The sequence below is a fragment of the Notamacropus eugenii genome, chromosome 5 (assembly GCF_028372415.1).
Source record: "Notamacropus eugenii isolate mMacEug1 chromosome 5, mMacEug1.pri_v2, whole genome shotgun sequence".
Classification (NCBI taxonomy): Eukaryota; Metazoa; Chordata; class Mammalia; order Diprotodontia; family Macropodidae; genus Notamacropus; species Notamacropus eugenii.
The window spans coordinates 335054954-335075756 of record NC_092876.1 but is presented as its reverse complement, the minus strand read 5'-3'; the positions used below and the strand labels follow the sequence as shown (position 1 = coordinate 335075756).

The window sequence follows — 20803 nt, the reverse complement described above, 5'->3', positions numbered from 1 at the left end:
GCCGCGTCACCAAGAGGAACACATACGAGCAGGCTTCAGGGACAGGAGCTCCAGCAGCCGCGCAGGTCCCTCCACCCACAGGTGACAGGGGTCGGTGAGAGGGTCTCTTTGGCGGGTTGAGAGGGGAGTGGGGTGCCCCCATAACTCAGGCCCCCTTGGGAGGCAGAAGCTGAGGCAACAGCAGACCAGGGCTCCCCAAGCAGGCAGGAGCCTGGATCCATTGTTGAAGGTCTGTGCATAAACCCCCTGAGGGAACTGAGCCTGAGAGGCAGCCCTGCCCCGACCTGAGCACCTGAACTTAATCTCACACTGAATAGCAGCCCTGCCCCTGACGAAGCCCAGAGGCTGGGGAGCAGCATTTGAATCTCAGACCCCAAGCGCTGGCTGGCTGGGAGGATCAGGAGGTGAGGTGGGTGTGAGGAGAATATTCAGAGGTCAAGTCACTGGCTGGGAAAATGCCCAGAAAAGGGAAAAGAAATAAGACTATAGAAGGTTACTTTCTTGGTGAACAGGCATTTCCTCCCTTCCTTTCTGATGAGGAAGAACAATGCTTACCATCAGGCAAAGACACAGAAATCAAGGCTTCTGTGTCCCAGCCCACCCAATGGGCTCAGGCCATGGAAGAGCTCAAAAAGAATTTTGAAAATCAAGTTAGAGAGGTGGAGGAAAAGCTGGGAAGAGAAATGAGAGACATGAAGTCAAAGCATGAACAGCAGGTCAGCACCCTGCTAAAGGAGACCCAAAAAAAATGCTGAAGAAAATAACACCTTGAAAAATAGGCTAACTCAATTGGCAAAAGAGGTGCAAAAAGCCAATGAGGAGAAGAATGCTTTCAAAAGCAGAATTAGCCAAATGGAAAAGGGGATTCAAAAGCTCACTGAAGAAAATAGTTCTTTCAAAATTAGAATGGAACAGATGGAGGCTAATGACTTTATGAGAAAGCAAGAAATCACAAAACAAAACCAAAAGAATGGAAAAATGGAAGATAATGTGAAATATCTCATTGGAAAAACAACTGACCTGGAAAATAGATCCAGGAGAGACAATTTAAAAATTATGGGACTACTTGAAAGCCATGATCAAAAAAAGAGCCTAGACATCATCTTTCATGAAATTATCAAGGAAAACTCCCCTGAGATTCTAGAACCAGAGGGCAAAATAAATATTCAAGGAATCCACAGAATACCACTTGAAAGAGATCCAAAAAGAGAAACTCCTAGGAACATTGTGGCCAAATTCCAGAGTTCCCAGGTCAAGGAGAAAATATTGCAAGCAGCTAGAAAGAAACAATTCAAGTATTGTGGAAATACAATCAGGATAACACAAGATCTAGCAGCTTCTACAGTAAGGGATCGAAGGGCATGGAATAGGATATTCCAGAAGTCAAAGGAACTAGGACTAAAACCAAGAATCACCTACCCAGCAAAACTGAGTATAATACTTCAGGGGAAAAAATGGTCTTTCAATGAAATAGAGGATTTTCAAGCATTCTTGATGAAAAGACCAGAGCTGAAAAGAAAATTTGACTTTCAAACACAAGAATGAAGAGAAGCATGAAAAGGTGAACAGCAAAGAGAAGTCATAAGGGACTTACTAAAGTTGAACTGTTTACATTCCTACATGGAAAGACAATATTTGTAACTCTTGAAACTTTTCAGTATCTGGGTACTGGGTGGGATTACACATATACACATGCACACACACACACACACACACACACACACACACACACATAGAGACAGAGTGCACAGAGTGAATTGAAGAGGATGGGATCATATCTTAAAAAAATGAAATTAAGGGGTGAGAGAGAAATATATTGGGAGGAGAAAGGGAGAAATGGAATGGGGCAAATTATCTCTCATAAAAGAGGCAAGCAAAAGACTTATTAGTGGAGGGATAAAGAGGGGAGGTGAGAGAAAAACATGAAGTTTACTCTCATCACATTCCACTAAAGGAAAGAATAAAATGCACACTCATTTTGGTATGAAAACCTATTTTACAATACAGGAAAGTGGGGGATAAGGGGATAAGCAGGGTGGGGGGGATGATGTAAGGGAGGGCATGGGGAGGAGGGAGCAATTTGAGGTCGACACTCATGGGGAGGGACAGGATCAAAAGAGAATAGAAGTAATGGGGGACAGGATAGGATGGAGGGAAATATAGTTAGTCTTATACAACACAACTATTATGGAAGTCATTTGCAAAACTACACAGGTTTGGCCTATATTGAATTGCTTGCCTTCCAAAGGCAAGGGGTGGGGAGGGAGGGAGGTAAAGAAGTTGGAACTCAAAGTGTTAGGATCAACTGTTGAGTAATGTTCTTGCCACTAGGAAATAAGAAATACAGGTAAAGGGGTATAGAAAGTTATCTGGCCCTACAGGACAAAAGAGAAGATGGAGACAAGGGCAGAGAGGGATGATAGAAGAGAGAGCAGATGGGTCATAGGGGCAATTAGAATGCTTGGTGTTTGGGGGGGGGAGGGGATAAAAGGGGAGAAAATTTGTAACCCAAAATTTTGTTAAAATGAATGTTAAAAGTTAAATAAATAAATTTTAAAAAATAAAAAAAAAAAAGAATAAAACACCACTTAAATAAGACATAAGAAAGTGATGGAGAAAATAATAATAATGATGTAGATTAAATTCAAAAGTATGTTATTGTTGCTTAGTCATTTCAGGCTTATGCAACTCTCCATGACTCTATTTGGGGTTTTCTTGGAGTGGTTTGCCTTCTTCTTCAGTTCATTTTACAGATGAGGCAAATAGAGTTAAGTGACTTACCCAGGGTCACACAGCTAGAAAGTGTCTGAGGTTGGATTTGAACTCTCCAGAGCTCTATCCATTATGCCACCTAGCTTCCTTAAGTATGTTATACATGTATTTTATTTTTGGAGAGTCAGTTGTTACACTTTTGCCAGCATATCCCTGGTTACAGCCACTCTGCAGCTATGTCTGGTATTTTAAGCAACTAAGTCAGGGCACAGATCAGTGAATAAGAAGACAGCAGAAATTATTGAATTCAAGCAGAGGTCAAATGTCATTTATAAATTGGCAAAAAATATTCACTTAGAGCAGCTAGGTGGAGAAGTAGATGGAGCACTGGGCTTGGAGTTAAGAAGACTCACCTTCCTGAGTTTAAATCCAGATCAGACACTTACTAGCTGTGTCACCCTGGGTAAATCACTTAACCCTGTTTGTCTCTGTTTCCTCATCTATAAAATCAACTGGAGAAGGAAATGGCAAACCACTCTAGTATCTCTGCCAAGAAAACCCCAAATGGGGTCATGAAGAGTCAGACATGGCTGAAAAACTGAATATGCGTTTAACTTCTTAGCCTCCCTACCAGCAACATCTTTCCATAAGAAGGCAGTTCTCTGAACAAACTTTAGTAGTCTTTTGCCTCAAAACCTTTTCAGAAAGTTATTGTTAGTTCTGTAGAAAGAGGGAGAGAAAGGTTGAGTTAACATTTTCAAGGCATCAGCTAAGAGCTTTGCCTTCATCTGCCTCCAGGGCAGTATCAGAGAGAATCAGAAGATCTGAGAGAATCTCCTTTTGGATTATGTTTCTGAACTTAATAAAAAGCTGTAAAGATCCCTGGGTTTCTTTTCTGTTGACAATACTCGGGACACATGGAGATGTTGGCCACTCTGGAAAAGATCATAAATCTAGAGCCAGGAGAAGCTTTGGAGGCTACTTAGTATACCTTCTTCATTTCATAGATAAGGAAGCTGAGTCCACTAGGATAAGGGACTTCTTCAAAGTCACACAAGTAAGTCTCACAGAAGTAAGATTTCAACTTGGGTCCTTTGATTCCAAAGACAGTGCTTTCCCTGCTGTATCACATTGGGAAAAACCTTTGGAATCATGGTATAAAGCAGGAGGAAGTGGGGAAGGAGGTCGGGGGGGGGGGGGGTAGGGCAAAGAACACATATATAAAAATCCTACCTTTATATCTATCTCATTTTGTATCCATAGTCATTTAACTTCTTCATGCCTTGGCTTCCTCATCTATAAAATGGGAATAATAATTATTTTGCATATATTTTATATCATTGTACAGCATAAATATATGTATATGTGTTACTTGTTCTAAGAAAATATAAGCTTCTTGAGGATAGGGATTATTTTACTTTTTGTCTTTGCAACACAGAGGTGGCACAAACCCCTAGACCTTTGCTAGAGAAATCAGTTAAGAAGCAAAACACACACCAAAACGTAACCCTTCACTGATGCTGTGTGAATTGTGTGATCTGTGTAAGTCTGATGGTTTGGAAATGCTGGAAGGAAAGCACACTCCCTAGGGACTCTGAGCCACACAGCGTATGTCACTTTCTAGACAGAAAAAACTTCATAGGTACCTCTGAAACAGGAAAGATAGTTTTCCTGATAGCTGGGGGACCATAAATTTAGGGCTGAAAGAAACTTTAGAGGCCATAGAATCCAAACCCTTTACTGTACAGATGAAGAAACTGAGTCATCACTAGAGAAATTGTGACTTAACTAGTCACATGCTTGGCAAATGTCTGAGGTGGGGTCTGAACTCAGATATTCCTGACTCCAAGGCCAACATTCTGTCCCCTAAACCACCTAGTTACCCAATATAATCCAATTCTGCTCTTTGATCAAGGTAAATAAAAGCTATCCTTTATTTAATGTCTTGTTACCCTGGATGCTTGCAAGGGAGGGGTCCCTTTAGGAAGAGCAAAACCAGCAAGAAACTAATATCTCTAGAATTTTCCCTGGGGCACAAGGTAGAGAGACTGTATGTGAGAGGTCCTCCAAAATTGTATCCATGTCCTTATGTGAGGACTGGGGAATATCCTGACACCATTTTTGCATTAATATCAATCCTTCCTGCTTTGTAGGATAGTGGTAAAGGTCACATGAGATAATATATTACGGGATTTGGAAAATTAAAGATAATGTGAAAACATGATACTATTATTATTTCCTTTATCAAGATGGAGATGGAAACATGAGATAGTGGATAGAGAGCTGACCTCAGAAGACCTGGGTTCAAGTTCTGCCTCCAACACATACTATGTGACTTGAAGCAAGTTATTCAACCTCTCTGTGCCCTAAGCAACTCTCTAAAATTATATGTTGCCAAACAGATGCTGATCTGTGCTGATAGAGAAAAGTTCCCAATGGAGAGTTTACCAAAAAAAATTACAGGTCTTGTCTCCAACAAAAACAAATCTTCAGATGATATACTCAGAGAACTAGTTCATCCTATGTAGAAATAGCAAACATGGACATTCTGTCTTTCTCTTTTGTACTGTATGATAAACAGCCTTCATGGGTTCTTGTGCCCAGATGGTACCCAGAGTGGGTGGTAATATATTGGAAGTCTCTGTTGCTTTCTGTCCTAGGTGGAGCCAGTCTTATTCAGCAGCTGCTGACCTAGAGTTTCTATCCAGAATAGTAATGAGAGGGCATCCAAGCCAGGACAGGTTTTTACCACATAACCAAATATTTGGGCTTATTTTGCTTCAGGGGAGTGCCAGCCCCTATCCTAGTCTGACTGTGACCCAAAATGTCCTGTCCTAAGAAACCTCCAAGGGGAGTTGAAGGTCAGTTGCAGAGTATGAGAAAAAGGGAGGGGGAAAAAGAGAGGAAGACAGAGACAGAGAGACAGACAGAGACAGAGAGAGAGACAGAGAGAGAGACAGAGAGAGAGAGAGAGAAAATAGAAAGGCTGACTGTACATTCTCAGAAAAAGCCAAAGTCCAGGGTCCCTGGATTTTCTCTTGAAAGCAGCTTAAAACTCTTCCTGCAACATTTGCTGTTCAGTCATTTTAGTCATATCTGACTCTGTGACTCTGCTTGGGGTTTTCTTGGTAAAGATACTGGATACTCTCCAGCTCATTTTACAGATGAAGAAACTGAGGCAAACAGAGTTAAGCGTCTTGCCCAGGGTCACATAGCTAGTATCTGAGGCCAGCTTTGAACTCTATGGGTCTTCCCAACTCCAGCCCCAGTGCTCTATCCACTGCACCACCTAATTGACCCTCTTGCAACATGAAATTTAGAAATTCTAGATCCATCCCTTACCAAGTCTCACAAGACACTGATGAGGTCTGAGATCTTTGCTCTGTGGGGAGAAATTTGGATAGCTTTGTACTTAATATGTCCAGTGAGTCAGTCAACAAGCATTTAAGAATGAGAATCTTTACCTGCCTCCAAGATGGGAGGGGATCTAAAACGATTCTTCCTGTTGGACAATCTATAGTTCTAAAAAGAAGTCCTCAAAAATTTATAAAATCATAGTCCTTAGGGCCAGAAGGAGATTTAAAAATCATCTAGTCCCATCTCCCAAAGTTATAGGGGCACTTTGTTTAACTCTGTCACTTGTAGCATTAAGTGCAGTACTCTATATACAGTAGGCCTTTCATAAATAGTGTGGAGTTGTTGGACTTCCCTCATCCTTGTCTATGAGATATCATGGAATCATAGGATCACTGGTTTAGAGGCCATCTAATTCAGCCCCATCATTGTCCAGATGAGAAAAATGAGTCCCAAGGAAGTGTAGTGCTTTGATCAGAAGCAGAATTATACTAGTGAGAAATGGCAGAGCTGTGCCCAGACCCCCCTGATCTATTGTTTTTACCTCTTGGGTTGTCCAATTCATAAAAAAACAAAACCAAAAACAAACAAACAAAAAAACTGGAGCAAAAACATCAGGCAACAAAACTTCTAAACCACTAAATGAAACTCAAAAGATGCAGGAGCTTGTTGTACTGGCCAGGGGAGGCAGAAATTATATTCCCAGGTATAGAACAAACCCAGTGAGGTTCTGCTTAGTGAATTAGGTAGGAAAAGAAAATTGCTATGCATTCGGGGAAAAATGAGACCATTTCATTGACCATCTTTGCAAATAGAAAATCCCACTGTAGACTAAGAAAAGACTCTTACCTGGAGGTTAGAGTCAGCTAGGTGGCACAGCGCAAAGAGCACTGGGCTTAGAATCAGGAAGACTCATCTCTCTGAGTTCAAATCTGGCTTCAGACATTTACTGGCTGTGTGACCCTGGGTAAGTCACTTAACTCTGTTTGCCTCAGTTTCCTCACCTGTAAAATGATCTGGAAATGGCAAACTATTCCAGTATCTTTGCCAAGAAAACCCCAAATGGGGTCACAAAAAGTTGGACAAGACTGAAAAATGACTGAACAAGGAGGTTAGTGTGTAGCCTATCCTAAGGTACCAAGGGAGAGGGCATCCCCTTGCTTGTGTATATCTTGTCTGTGCCTAAATACTTACATACTGTCTCCCTGCATTGGAATGTGAGCTCCTTGAAGGCAGAGCCTGATTTTTCCTTTCTATCCCAACAATTAGCATAGTATCTCACATAGAATAATACCTTAATAAAAGCTTGTTCACTGACTGACCTCCACATCCCTGAATTCCTCCTTGTGCCTGCAGCCCCCTTCTTCTTGGGACTGCACATGATGCTAAAATGTAAAACAAGGTAATTCCATCTTCCTGAAACTGCAGGTAGACAGCTGAATTTGCGTTGCCACAAACCACAGCCTTCCTATTACTTGGCACTCTTTCTGCTTCCCACCACTTCCATTTAACATTTTTTTTTAATGTTGCATGAATTGTCCTTAAGTCTGGACTAGCTATTGCTAGTAAACAAGTGAGCACGGGATATAGACACAGGGAAAAACCAGGGGAGTTTGATTAAAAGAGATTTGTAGGAAGGCCCACACCTTTTGTTAATGAGGCACTGGTTCTCAAGGGTTGTGATGCTCTCTGGCTCTGAAAAGTGTATATATACTCCGAGGTGAGGTTTTACTTTGGGACTTACTCACTGGAAGTGTTTGTTTGGTCAGAGGAGACTCTGGGCAGCCACTAAGGAACCCACCCCCACTCTGAAAACCCACATATTGGCTCTTCTCTTTCTGGTAACTATGTATGTATGGTTAGACAGTTATCTGTCTGTTGATCTGTGAAGTGTGTATTGTTTACTGTCAGACAGTTGGAAGCCCTGTCTGTTGATTTTGATTTCTCTGTTATTTTCTCTGAAGTTCAGGGTGCTGATTTTTTCCCCTGAACTAAGTGAATGATATATGTGCTTGATTAAAGTGATTGTTGACCCTTCAAAAGTTGCCTTTCCTTTTAGAAAAGTAGATCAAAGAACCTGTGATAGCAGACCATCCTGAGTATGTCAGGTGCTTGTTTTTACACATGTATTTGATAATTCTGCAGATGACGTGTGTGTGTGTGTGTGTGTGTGTGTGTGTGTGTGTGTGTGTGGAGAGAAAGAGAGAAGGGAGAGAATAATAGGGAAGAGGGAGAGAATAATATGCTTCTGGTCATAGCAGGTACAACACTTATGCTGGAAAAATAATAATAGCTAATAATAGTTAACCATTATACACCACTTTCTATGTGCTAAATACTGTGTTAGGTGTGTTACAAATATCATCTCATTTGATCCTTACAACAACCCTGGGAGGTAAGTGCTAGTACTATTCCCATTTTTTCAGATGTGCAAATTAAGGCAAACAGATGTGACTTGCCCAGGGTCACACAGCTAGTAAGTGTCTGAGGTCAGATTTGAACTCAGAGGAAAAGAAGATACTGCTTAAAAAGAAGAAAAAAAAAGTTCTTATTAGCATAGCCATTCATATTAGACCAATGAAAACATTACTTTTTTTTTTAATCAGTTGGTCAGTCAATAAGCATTTGTTAAGTACTGATTACATGCTTTAGCAGATAGGTAGAAAGAAGGGGACAATTTCCTAGAAGTCCTCTTGACTCTGTACAATGATTAGAGGGAATGGAGATACAGTACTGAAGTTGATGTTTTGCTTTCAGCTGTCCCTGCAACAGGTGCTGAGACATCCTAGATCAAAAATGACAACTACAGAACAAAATCAAATTAGTTATGGCACCTCTACAGATCACTTCTAGCTCTTAAAAACCACTTCTTGCAACAAAAATAAAAATAAGAACAAAATAAAATCAACAACCCCCCCTCCCTCGCCAGAGTTCTATGAAAATTCTGTTATCAGACATTCTAACACACAGTTACTCTGAACATATGGGTATATAGATATGAAGGCTTCCCTGGGTGGAATGGGTAATGAGAACATTAGACTTGGATGACTATGAAAGAAAGAATGAGGTTACTGCCTCACTTAAATCCAATTGCACAAGTCAAGACATCACCCCATGATGTCATTGGTCTTCTTAGAAAATGAAAGATGAACAATACCAGCTTGTGCACAGTCTGCTCCAATTGCTTTCCATCTCAGAGGGCAGAAGCTCTGTCTTTGTTGGCAGGAAGTCAGTCTGAGGTGGAGAATTTGGAGGGACTGGGTGCTCTGGAGTAGGTAAGCTTTTCATTTGCTTCATGACATGTTCTTACCGTATAAGCTGACCTCTTCCTTAGTGGCATTAAGGGCAAACTTCAAGGACTGCAACACGCATAATGAGAGGCAGTCAGTGTAATGGGAAACATGCTTTATTTGTACAACCTAGGCTGTTCTGAGCACTCTTGGGGGGCTTTGCTGGGGCATGCCCAGATCTCCTAACATGGGGGGCCTCTTGGTCCCCTACTAAATGGGTGGGTATATGTAGTCTCCTTTGATTGGCTGCATAGCCGGAAAGGTTGTGTTTTTAAAACTGGTGAGACTGAGACAAGCCATCCTCTTTCTACCACTGACTCAGACTTCAAGCTCCTTCCTACTTTGTCCAGAGGATGAAGATCCTAGTTCACCCATATACCAACCCAGTAGCATGAACTGAACCAATGAGAAGGGAAGGACATTGAGCCCCTGTTTTTTTTCTCTTGCCCCACTTGGAGAAATGGGCCTGGGGGAGGGGGCTGTCTGTAGCCATTTGTCCTCAGTTTCTTCATTTCATGTGCTGGTTGTCGTCCCCACTTGATTCAGGAGTTTGAGCCATATTGACAAAATTATAGGCAACATGATGCAGCCAGCCTGGTAGGGAAGCCCAGAGACCCTCACACAAGGAAGGTTTTGAACTTGGAACTGTGTTGTTGTGGTTTGTCCTTGAACCTAATCCCCTTCTCTCCAGAGACTGAGGTGATGCAAGGGGTTTGGGGGAGGGGAAGGGGATTATGCCTCCCACAGGTTGGCTGGGGGAGGTGGGGTAAATTTATATATTTCTGGTCATATCTTCAAGTGAATATTTACTTGTAAAAGCGAATCTGACTGTTAAAGGTAAAATGAAACATGAATGCAAGGGACTTCCCCTACATTTGGGGGATTACCATTGGTTGGGGTTGTAGCCATTTGATAGTCATTTCCCTCTCATTTCCCCTAAAGGGTATAAGAGAATCTTGAGGATGGGGTAAAATATAACATATAATACATAATAATATTATACATAATATTATATATTATGTATCATGGATATGTAATATACTATATATTATAACAATACATAATAATAAAAGGTAACCTGGCCTTCAAGTGGTAGGGGCCAGGATAGTCAGTATTACCTTGAAATTCAGAAGTTCTGGGTTACCTGAGACAACAGAAATACAGGAAATAAAAACAAATATTGCACCCAGGGACATCAACAAAAGAAAAACAGAAAGGTAATTAAGAGATTTCTTTCTAAAAGTCCAAAAGAAAAACAGGTAGGGTATAAGAGGAAGTCAAATAGAAGAAGAAATGGTGGAAAAACAGGTCTGAAACAGGATAGACTAAAGCTCACAACACCCTGCGTACAGGTAAATCAGTGTTTGCATATGGATCAGGGGAATTAAATTGCAGAAATGTGATGGTACATCAAAGAGAAGAAAGAAAATGCCAGGCTGGTATGAGCCTGTCTTTCTTTGGCACCTCAGTATTCTGTCGGAGAATATGCTACCCTACAACTGGAATAATTAGGGCAGAACAGATTCTGCCCCCTTACAGAGGTGGCAAAGCCAGGCTTCAAATTTCAGGTTCTCTGCTTCCTAAGGAAGGGTGTTTCCCATCATACCATGCTCTCCATTAACAGATAGGGATTTAGAGGTGGAAGTGACTTCAGAAGCTAGCTAATACAACCCCTTCATTTTACTTTTTAAAGTTTATTTTACCTTTTTCAACTAACCAGCATTTATTCCCTTTTCCCTGCCCCAACACAATTGAGAAAAAAGTAAAAATAAAAAATGAAGTCTTCACAACAAATCTGTAAACTTGAAACAAATTCCCACAGAGACTATGTCCAAAAATGCAAGTCCTCTCTGCCAAGAGGTCCTTTGGAATCCTGGTCAGTCATTGCCCTGATAGAGTTCTGAAGTTTTTCAAAGTTGCTTTTCTTTCTAGTATTGTTGTTATTGCATGAACCGCCCTCCTGGTTCTGCTCTCTTCTCTCTGTATCAGATCATATGGATCTTCGTAGTTTTCTCTGAAACTGTCCATTTCATTATTTTTTGTGACACAATAATATTCCATTATATTCACATATCAGAATTTCTTTATGATATAAACAGGTACCCCTTAGTTTCCATTTTGTTGCTACTACAGAAAGACCAATTGTTAATATTTTTATACGTATTCAACCCCTTCATTTTACAGATGAGTGAACTAAAGCTTTAAGTGATTTACTCAAGGTCTTTTATAGATCTCCAACTTCAAATGTAGCATTCTTTCTACCCAGAAGGAGCAGACTTTCATGGCACTTGTATGCACTTGGACTTCTGTACACATCTGCTGCTTTTCTTTTATTCCTTTCCTCACCTGGCTCTCCAGGAATAAGCATTCCTTTCCACTTTTTCTACCCAAGCCTGCTATGTTAGGCACTATACTAGAGCCTGCACCTTACTGAAAATGGGCAGACTGAATGGGAGTGTGGAGTGAGAAGGGGTGTGGAGCAGGGCAGGGATGAAAAGGTTTAGAATGAGTATTAGACAACAAAGAAGAGCAAACAAACAAATTGCTGAATCTGATTTGATCCAAAGGGCAGGAGGCAGTTAAGAAGCTATTACAGAATTAAGAGCGTCATTGTCAGACTGATACTATACTGTCTCCCAGCTGTCCATCCAAGAACCTACAAAGAATTGGGACTCTCCTTTTCCTTGGTTTCTTCTCATCCCAGTCCCATTAATTCTCATTCCTTTCTTTCTGCTCCCCTTAAGCCTGTCCTCCAGGGCTGTGACAGACCCTAAGTCTTCCAGAAAATGGACTTATTAGTGTGTGCCTATATATGTGTGTCTATGTGTGCAAAGAGAGGAGGGGAAGGGATGAGTGAGAGGGTTGAGTAACTATTGAGCAACAAGGAAGGACAAACATAGTTAGGTCACTAATTCTGCTAAAAGTTCCTGTCTCTCTGTAACAGGGCCAGGAGAACAGCTAAGAGGCCATCCCAGAACCTAAGTGATAGACACCTTACCACTCCCTTGCTGCAAAACCCAGAATCAACGAGGAAATGCAACTCACCTTCCCTACCTTATTATCCTTTGGTTTACTAGGTAAGTGACCAGTGGCTAGATACTAATTTAGAGAAAGAATGCCAGCAATGTGAGGGGTGGAGCAGGAGGAATTGGTTTTGCATTAACTGATCTCTTATAGGCAGTAGACAAACAAGGTGTTCCAGCAGGGCCCAGATACACTCTAACATACCAGCAGTACTCATGACACGGTAAGGCTTCCTGGGATCTACAGATCAGTTTCTGGGAAACCTTCATTGCCCACAGCCACCATTGTTGTTACATTTCCTTCCTCCATTTACTGCTTTCTTCCTTTCCACAAAAGTGGTTTTTGCTCAGGGAAGAAAAGGTAGTCATATCTAGTAACCTGGTCTCCTGACAGACCACAGTCCCTCTTCCAGAACCTTTCCAGATTGGCCAGAACTATAAAGATTGTGCCTCGCTTGCCCTGATGGTACTTCTATTGTGGTCAGATAGACTGTTTGCCTTCCTTCCTCCTGTCCCCTGAAGCATCCTACTCACATCAGGGAGCTCCAGTGGGCTGCTTCCCAGTCAGGGTAAAAATCAACTGTTTTTTCCCCTTTGACTTCTCTGGTCAGTTTTAAAAGTTTCCAGCCTAGAACATGTGGCCCTGGGATTATGGTTGTGATGGGTAAGGAAAGTAAAAAAAAGTTACAAGTTTCAATTCTATTCCTCAGTTCCTAAGCTGCTCCTCCCTCCCCTCATGCAGAAGGGCTTAGTCCAAGAGGACAAGTTCCAATCAGAAACCTACCTTTTTGCCCCGAAAGATAAGGTTGAACATGTTGTTCTTTAATTTAAGATTAGGAGAAGAATTTTATTTAAAGAGACCAATTGCAAGATTTGTATTTTTAAAGTATAATTTGTTCATTAAAAAAAAGTTTAGTTAAGTTTTAGTTTCTATAGGTTGTCTGAGAAATACAGTGCTGCCCTTTATTATTGCTTTGGCTTTGGAGTCAGGGGCCCTGGGATCACACTCGGACTCTGACACTTAGTGACCTATGGCTGAGCAAATCATTTAACATGCCTGGACCCTCATTTTTAAAACGAGGTGCTTGGACTTTGAAGAGTCAGACTATTGCCCAAGCACCAAATCTGGCCTGCTGCCTGCCTGCTTTTGTACAACCTGGAAGTTAAGAATTTTTTTAAATTTTATGTTACTTTCAATTCAGGGAACAAAACAGGCATTTTCATAACATGTTACAATTTAAAAAAAGATGATTGCACATGAAACTGCAAATCTGCCATGTACAATTTGCTATTCCCTCCAAAAATTCAACAAAGTTATCATGTAAATTTTTTTCTTCCCTCCCCACACCCTAGCCTTGCCCTAGAGATGGCTACCATTAGATGCAAATATATACATATATGTAAAATTATACATACTGCTATTTATAATTTCTTTCTCTGGATGCAGATAGCATCTTTCTTCATTTGTGTTTTGTAGTTAATTTGGGTATTTATAATAGTCAAAATGATTTAGTTGCTCAGTCATTCTTAAAACAATATCGCTGTTACTATATACAGTGTTCTTTTGGATCTGCTCACTTCACTCCGCATCATTTTGAACAAGTTTTTCCATGCCTTTCTAAGATCATTGAGTTCATTATTTCCTATAGCACAGTTACATTCCATCACAATCGTACTCCACAACTTGTTCAGCAATTCCCCAATGGATGGCGATTCTTGAAATTTCCAGTTCTTCACCACAAAGAGAGCTGCCATAAACATCCCTTTGTCACATTCAGTTATAATCAATATTTGTGAATTCCCCTCCATTATTTTTACTCATTTCTTTCTTTTTAAATTTACTTTGGTTTTAAAGTATTTATTTAAAATATTTTGCCACAATCTGCTGACTCCTCAATCAGACGGTCTCTGAGGTCCTTTTCAGCTCTTGTTTCCTTGAGGGAAACCCATGTTTTCTCTCTAGTTTAGTCTAGTTACTTCTTTAGGGAGAGTTTGACATGTTCCTTGTAAGTAACATATTAATAATAATACCCTAACAAAATGTGCTACAAATTTGCACATTAGCTCCATTCATTCTCTTGAGTAACTTTGTCATAAACACCTAATAGATGTTACATTGGAGTTAGCTTTTGGAGGTTTTTTTGGGGGGGTGGGGGGCAGGAGGAAAATGAGGAGGCAAAGGAACCCTCAGCATTTCCCACTATATAAGTTTCCTCTGAAGCCACCAACAAGCATTTTGGAAGTGACTGTAGCTGAATTCTGAGCCCTGACTTTACCAAAGGAATCTGAAGGCAGCAGACCTCTACTCAGCACAAAAGAGAGAGTGGTCTCTGATTTAAATGGACAGTGAGGGCAGAATGGAGCTCTTGATCATTTGTGCTCTATTTTATGGGCAGATGGAGGATTGAGACGGGTGAGAGAAGGAAGGAAGAGATCAAATAAACAAAAATGCAGACTAATGTTTCTTAATGGCCTTAGGAAGATGTAGAGTAATATGCAACTTGGGGTATAGGCTATATTGGCTTATTTGCCAGTCATAAATAACAAGGGGTGCTTTGGCCCAAGATCTAATGTAGGGAGGCATGCTTCCTTCTTGACTGGAGGGTGGCATTATTTATGCTCCCCATAGTTACAAGTGTCCCCATACTTTGCCTCACTGGTACTTCTGTGTGGCACAGTGACATCTTAATCCTAAGATCCTGCCACCAAGGTGCTCCTCTTCCGGGCCCACCTTCCCTTTCTCTGAAACACCTCAGAGTCAAGGAGCAAACCACCCCCTCTCTGAACAGTAACTACTCTGCCTGTGTCTAGGCTGTCTTCTGAATTACTGCCCCTTTAACCACCTCTTCCCCCAGGCTCATTTACAACCATTATTGCTCCTTACCCCCATGAAAATGCCTAGCTATATCTCAGTCAGTCTCCATACCCCTATGCCTTATACTTTACCTTCCTGTGCTCTCTATTCATACTTTTGCTTCTGTCCAGCAACCCTGCAAAACTACTTCTAAAAATTCTGCCCTGTAAAGTCCAACTCAAATGCTACTTCATCCCTGATTTCCAAGTCAGAAGTGATCACTCTGTCCTTTGACTTTCCATACACCTATACCCTACTTGTAGGGAAGAGATTCTTTTTTTTTTTTTTTTTGGCATCATGTCATAGGTCAGTGAGACAACAAGTATTTTAAATTTTTTATTTATTTTTTAAATTTAATTTTTATTTTCAGCTCTAAATTTTCTTCTTTCTACACCCTTCCCCCCTCCGTGAGATGGAAAGAAATATAATACCATTACACACATGAAGTCATGCAAAATATACTTCCACATTGGTCATATTCCCCAAAATAAGCAAGAAAAATAAACAATGGAAACAAAATCCTCACTCTAAGTCCATCAGTTCTCAATTTGGAATTGGATAATATTTTCCATTATGAGTCCTTTGAAATTGTGGTGGATCATTGGATTGATCAGAGTTACCAACTCTTCTGCAATTATCTTTACAATATTACTGTTACCATATGCATTGTTCTCCTGGACATCTGGTTGCTCATTTTACTTTGTATCAGTTCATATAAATCTTCCCAGATTTTTCTGAAACCATCTCTTTCATCATTTCTTACAGCTCAATAGTATTCTATCATATTCATATACTTTAACTTTCAAAAAGCATGAATTAAGCTTTACACAGTTCCTACCTTCAAGGAGTTTACATTCTTTGGGCGAAGATAATATGTAAATCTCTAGGCATCAACACATGCAGAGCAGATGAGGGTAATCTGAAAGGGAAAGATATTAGCAACTAAGTGGGTGGGTAGGGAGGCACCTGAGAAGGGTCAGGAAAGGTAAGATCTTATATTAGACAAGGAGTGGAACTTTGGGGAAAAAAAGCAATATTGACAATGACGGGCTAGGATCCTCCTTCCCTTAAAGTCTTCCTTTTCATAGAGGTAATCCTTTATTTTCAAATTCTTTGACAGTAGAAAGACATCTTCCTTGATTATCTCCAATTTATCCTGTATATATCTTGTTTGTATTTAATTTTTTGCACATTATTTCCCCCATTAGACCATGAGCTCTTTGAGGGCAGGGGTTGTCTTTTGCTTTTTTTTTTTAATCACAGTGCCTCACAAGTAGTAAGCAATTGATGAATGTTTGTTGACTGACTGATTGACTGACTTAGGTACTACCAAACTTGAAAATTTTTAAAATAGGAGGCTAGTGTGTCTATCGTCTCTGGACCACCTGATCGATAGACTTTAGAGCCATAAGGGATCTTACAGATTTTCTAATGTAAGTTTCTGGGGTTTATAAAAGGAAAAACTGAGGCTACTTGACTTACCCAAGGCTACACAGTTACTAAATGGAAGATTCAAATCCAGGTTCCAAATCCAGTTCTGCCTTTACTATACCACCTTGCCTCTCAATCTAGCTGGGTTCAAAGAAATATCACCAGGTAAAGGCAAGAAGTGAGTAGAACCAGGAGAACAGTATACCCAGTGACTACAATAATGAAAATAAAAACAAGACTTAAAAGAACTTAACTCTGATTAGCTATGATGAATAATCTTGGTTCTAGGAAAACAGACAATGAAATATACCTCTTTTCTCTCAGTAGAGATGAAAGATTATCAATGTGGAAGACAGTAAACACTATTAAAAGTGGTTATTGTGTGAACTGACTTTACTTAAGTGTTTTACCTTATTACAAGGAAATTTTCAGTGGGAAAGTGGATCATTTAAGGCTGAGGTTCTTAACTTGGGGTCCACAGACTATTTTTAGGGTTAAGAAGTCAGAAGTTGTAGTAATGGTTAAAGAGGACTTTAGTTAAGTATATCTCACAGTTGATCAGATAATTATATCTTTGTTTTATTGCTTGTTGCCCTATATTATAAATAGATAGAAAGATAGATTGATTATGTAGCTTAGCATAATATTGCATAGCAAGGCATGGCATGATTTGGTATGGTATGGCATAGTATGTACCACAAAGAGTAGAGCCAAAATATGGATATATGTTTTGCATGACTTCACATGAATAATGGGTATCATATTCCTTGCCTTCTCAATGGGTAGAGAGGTTAGAAGACGGGAGGGAGGGAGAGAGAGAATTTTGGAACTCAAAATTTTAAAATGAATGTAAAAAAGAAAAAAATTAAATGTAATCAAAAAAGAAAATAGAAAGACAAAAAATGAAGCTATTTGAATTTTTTTAAGAAAAAGAGTATAGTCAATTGTTTGTATTAGGCCTAGGAGATTAAGAAGTTTTATATATGTAGAGAACTGAACAAATGCTAATGGGAAAATAAATCTTACTGATGCAGTTTGAGGGGGTTCAGGGACCCCTCAAGGACCAAAGTACAGAAAGGGGTCATTTGGAAGGAATTCACGGACTCAAACATTCTTTAAGTCAAGTTGGCAAAGATTTACTGTAACGCTAAACTCCTTAGGAAAAGTAGTGGGTTATGTGGCAAGTATGCCAATTAGGTGATAACATACAACCTTGGTCACAGACCTTCTTCACTACTGGAAACCTGGGGTGGGGGAGATTCCTAAGGGGTATATTTTTGGTCTGTTATGTTTGTAGCAAGATACCTTTGAGAGTTGATGTCTATAGCTTGACCTCTAGATCATATATGATAACTGTGGGAATCAATACATGATAATCCTATTGGTACAAGATATTTATATGCCTTTACAAGGAAAATTCTATGGAGGTCAGCTTGTTCTTGTAATAGGGAAAGACAGTCTGTTGTACTGGGCCCCACTCTTGAGTTATTGCTAAGCATAGTGTCCTTGGGCTGAGGAGAAAACTGTCAGGAATAGTGTTTTGAGTCTAGGGAGAAATGTGATCTCAGAAGTGGGGTCCAAGCACAAGTACCCAAGCACCCCATCATTACCGTTTCTAAAAATAAACAATATTTAATAAATAAACAATCTGGGCACCTGGAGATGATTACTAGGAAGAGATGCTGCATTTTTAGTAATTAATGTGAAAATATCAGAACACATTCCTTGATTTCTACGGCATCAGGAAGGAGGAGTAAGGAAAATGAGCTTGTGACAGGTTGAGAAAGAGGAAAGCACTCCACCTAGAATATACTTCCCTAAAACCTGTATCAGTTGCCAATGATTGTTAAAGATAAAGAAATAATTTTAATCCATAGTTAAATCAAGGTAAATCAAGGACTTTGTTATGTCTTCTCTAGTAAAAAGTAAGGTTTGTTAAAAAACTAAGCAATACAAAAAGCAAACTAATGAAGAACAAACTAATATGGGAGAAGCTGTTTTCTCTTATTCTCCTTGGCTTCTCCAGCCCCAGTAGAAATGCTAATGATAAAAAGAAAAAAAAAGGGTGGGGGTGGGGGTGGGACACAGCAGTGCAGTGGAGAAGGGGAAATATCAGAAGAATAAACTATCTGTTCTGGATAATCAAAAGTTGATGGTAAAACAAATTCTCCTCTCATCCATCTTTTCCCAGGGCCAACAGGAGCACAGCTACTTATCTTATATGTGATTATAAAGCATCAAAATTGAAATTTAACTGCTGTGCTTCTAAAAATGACTACAACAGGAGAGAGCTCCGACTTGCCTTTTTCTGTTACCAGCAAAAATCTCTTTCAACAAAGATTATGGGTTCGTTTACTTTCTCCCTCTCTCCCTCTGGCTTCTTTCCAGTAGGGCTGTGCCTAGCTACTACAGAGCAACAAGTGAGATGGTGTGTCCAATCAGAAAAGGAACAGGAGAAGTGTAATAGGCTTAAAGAGGTCCTGGCCAGTACCACGAGCCCAAGTTTGACCTGTGTAAAGAAAATTTCCTACAAGGATTGTTTCAGGGCTATCTGGGTAAGTATTGGGGGGCAGGGTGGGAAGAGGGTATCTTCTTCCACTTCCATCTATTTCAATATTCTGGTATCTCCTTACTTGGCTCATCTAGGCAGTGAGGTGGTGTGCTGGACAAAATGCTGGGCTTAAAGTCAGGTAGACCTGAATTCCATCTTAACTCCGATACTTAGTACATGCTTGATCTACATAAATCAATTAGTATCTCTCAGCCTTAGCTTCCACATTTCTAAAATGAGAGGATCGGACTCAAAATCCTTGAGTTTTCAAAAAAATTTCAAATAGCTTCATTTTGTGTCTATCTCCTTTTTTGATTAGATTTAAATTTTTTTCTTTTTTAAATTTTTAAATTTCGAGTTCCAAAATTCTCTCTCTCCCTTTGGCTTTCTACTTTCTCCATCCATTGAGAAGACAAACATCCTTTTAGCTCTAAATCTATGATCCTATTATCTTTAGAATTTTCCTGGTACTCAATAATTCTAGAAAATTATGCTCTTCACAGGAAGCCTAGACAATACATTAAGAAAATTCAATACTGAGACAGAAAATGAAAAATTTACAGTAGAGAAAAATGAGGAGGATAAAAATATCCAGAAATAATGTGAAGACAGCCATGTTACTTTTAAATGTAAATGCATATAGCATTTCCTCTGCTGCCTTACTGTGACATGCAGGTCTCATTAAGGTTCTGAAAATGGAAGGCAAGCTTTGGCAGGGAATGTCAAGTTGGAAAGCCTTTGAGTGTGGATTTCAATGTGGAACTTTAAATCATTTCTGATGAAAGGACCAGAGAAACTTTGAAACACAAATATAGGTGTCCAGAGAAATCTAGAAAAGTAAGTTTATTTGAATGATTGGATGGAGCTATATGATGATGTACTAATGGTTTAATAGAGGTAAAAGAAACAAACATCCCTTCAGAACCCTAATGTCTTCCAAGAGAACTGTGGGAGTTAAATAAGAAAAATAAGACTTAATTGGATCTGTTCTGAGGTTGTAAGAGAAGAAAGAGGAGGTAGGGTAAAAGGAGGACTACATTAGTGTAGAAAGGAGGAAGAATGGGGTGGAACATGCTTTTCTACTGGTTGGGGTATGATAAAAAGAATATACAAACACTCATGAAAGGGTGAGGGAGTTGACATCAGATAAAGCTCACTTATTTTAAATGAATAAAAGAGAGTTGAACTCAGTTTGGTGTAGAAATACATCAGACTCAACAGGGAAATAGATGGGAATCAGAAAAAGGTTAAGAGGGAAAATAATACTGGGGAGTGAATGATCACTAGCAAAACATACTTTTTGATCTGAAAAGGGAGATTAGAAGAGAAGAAAAATGCCTATTAGATGATTGAGAAGTGACCAAACAAATTATAATATGTGAATAAAAGAAAAACCATTTTACCATAAAACATGGCAAAAGAGAGACTTTCAGAGAGTCTTAGGTAGCATGGCCAATTATACAAGAGTAGCAACAACGTAAAGAAAAACAACTTAGCAAGATTTAAGAATTCTAATCGATGCAACGGCCAACCATGTCTCCAGAGGACTTACGATTGAGCATGTTATTCACCTCATGACAGGCATAAG

The 20803-nt window shown here is 39.8% G+C and overlaps 1 protein-coding gene across 1 annotated transcript in view; it reads left to right on the top strand.

The window, feature by feature from the left end:
* Positions 1–9271: 9271 nt before the first annotated feature.
* LOC140506439 (lactotransferrin-like) overlaps positions 9272–20803 on the top strand; it is an 83788-nt gene continuing 72256 nt past the window's right edge. Inside the window, 3 exon segments of the mRNA XM_072613618.1 lie at positions 9272–9341; positions 12301–12433; positions 19053–19219. Coding sequence (XP_072469719.1) covers positions 12391–12433; positions 19053–19219 — 210 coding nt within the window. The 5' untranslated portion in view covers positions 9272–9341; positions 12301–12390.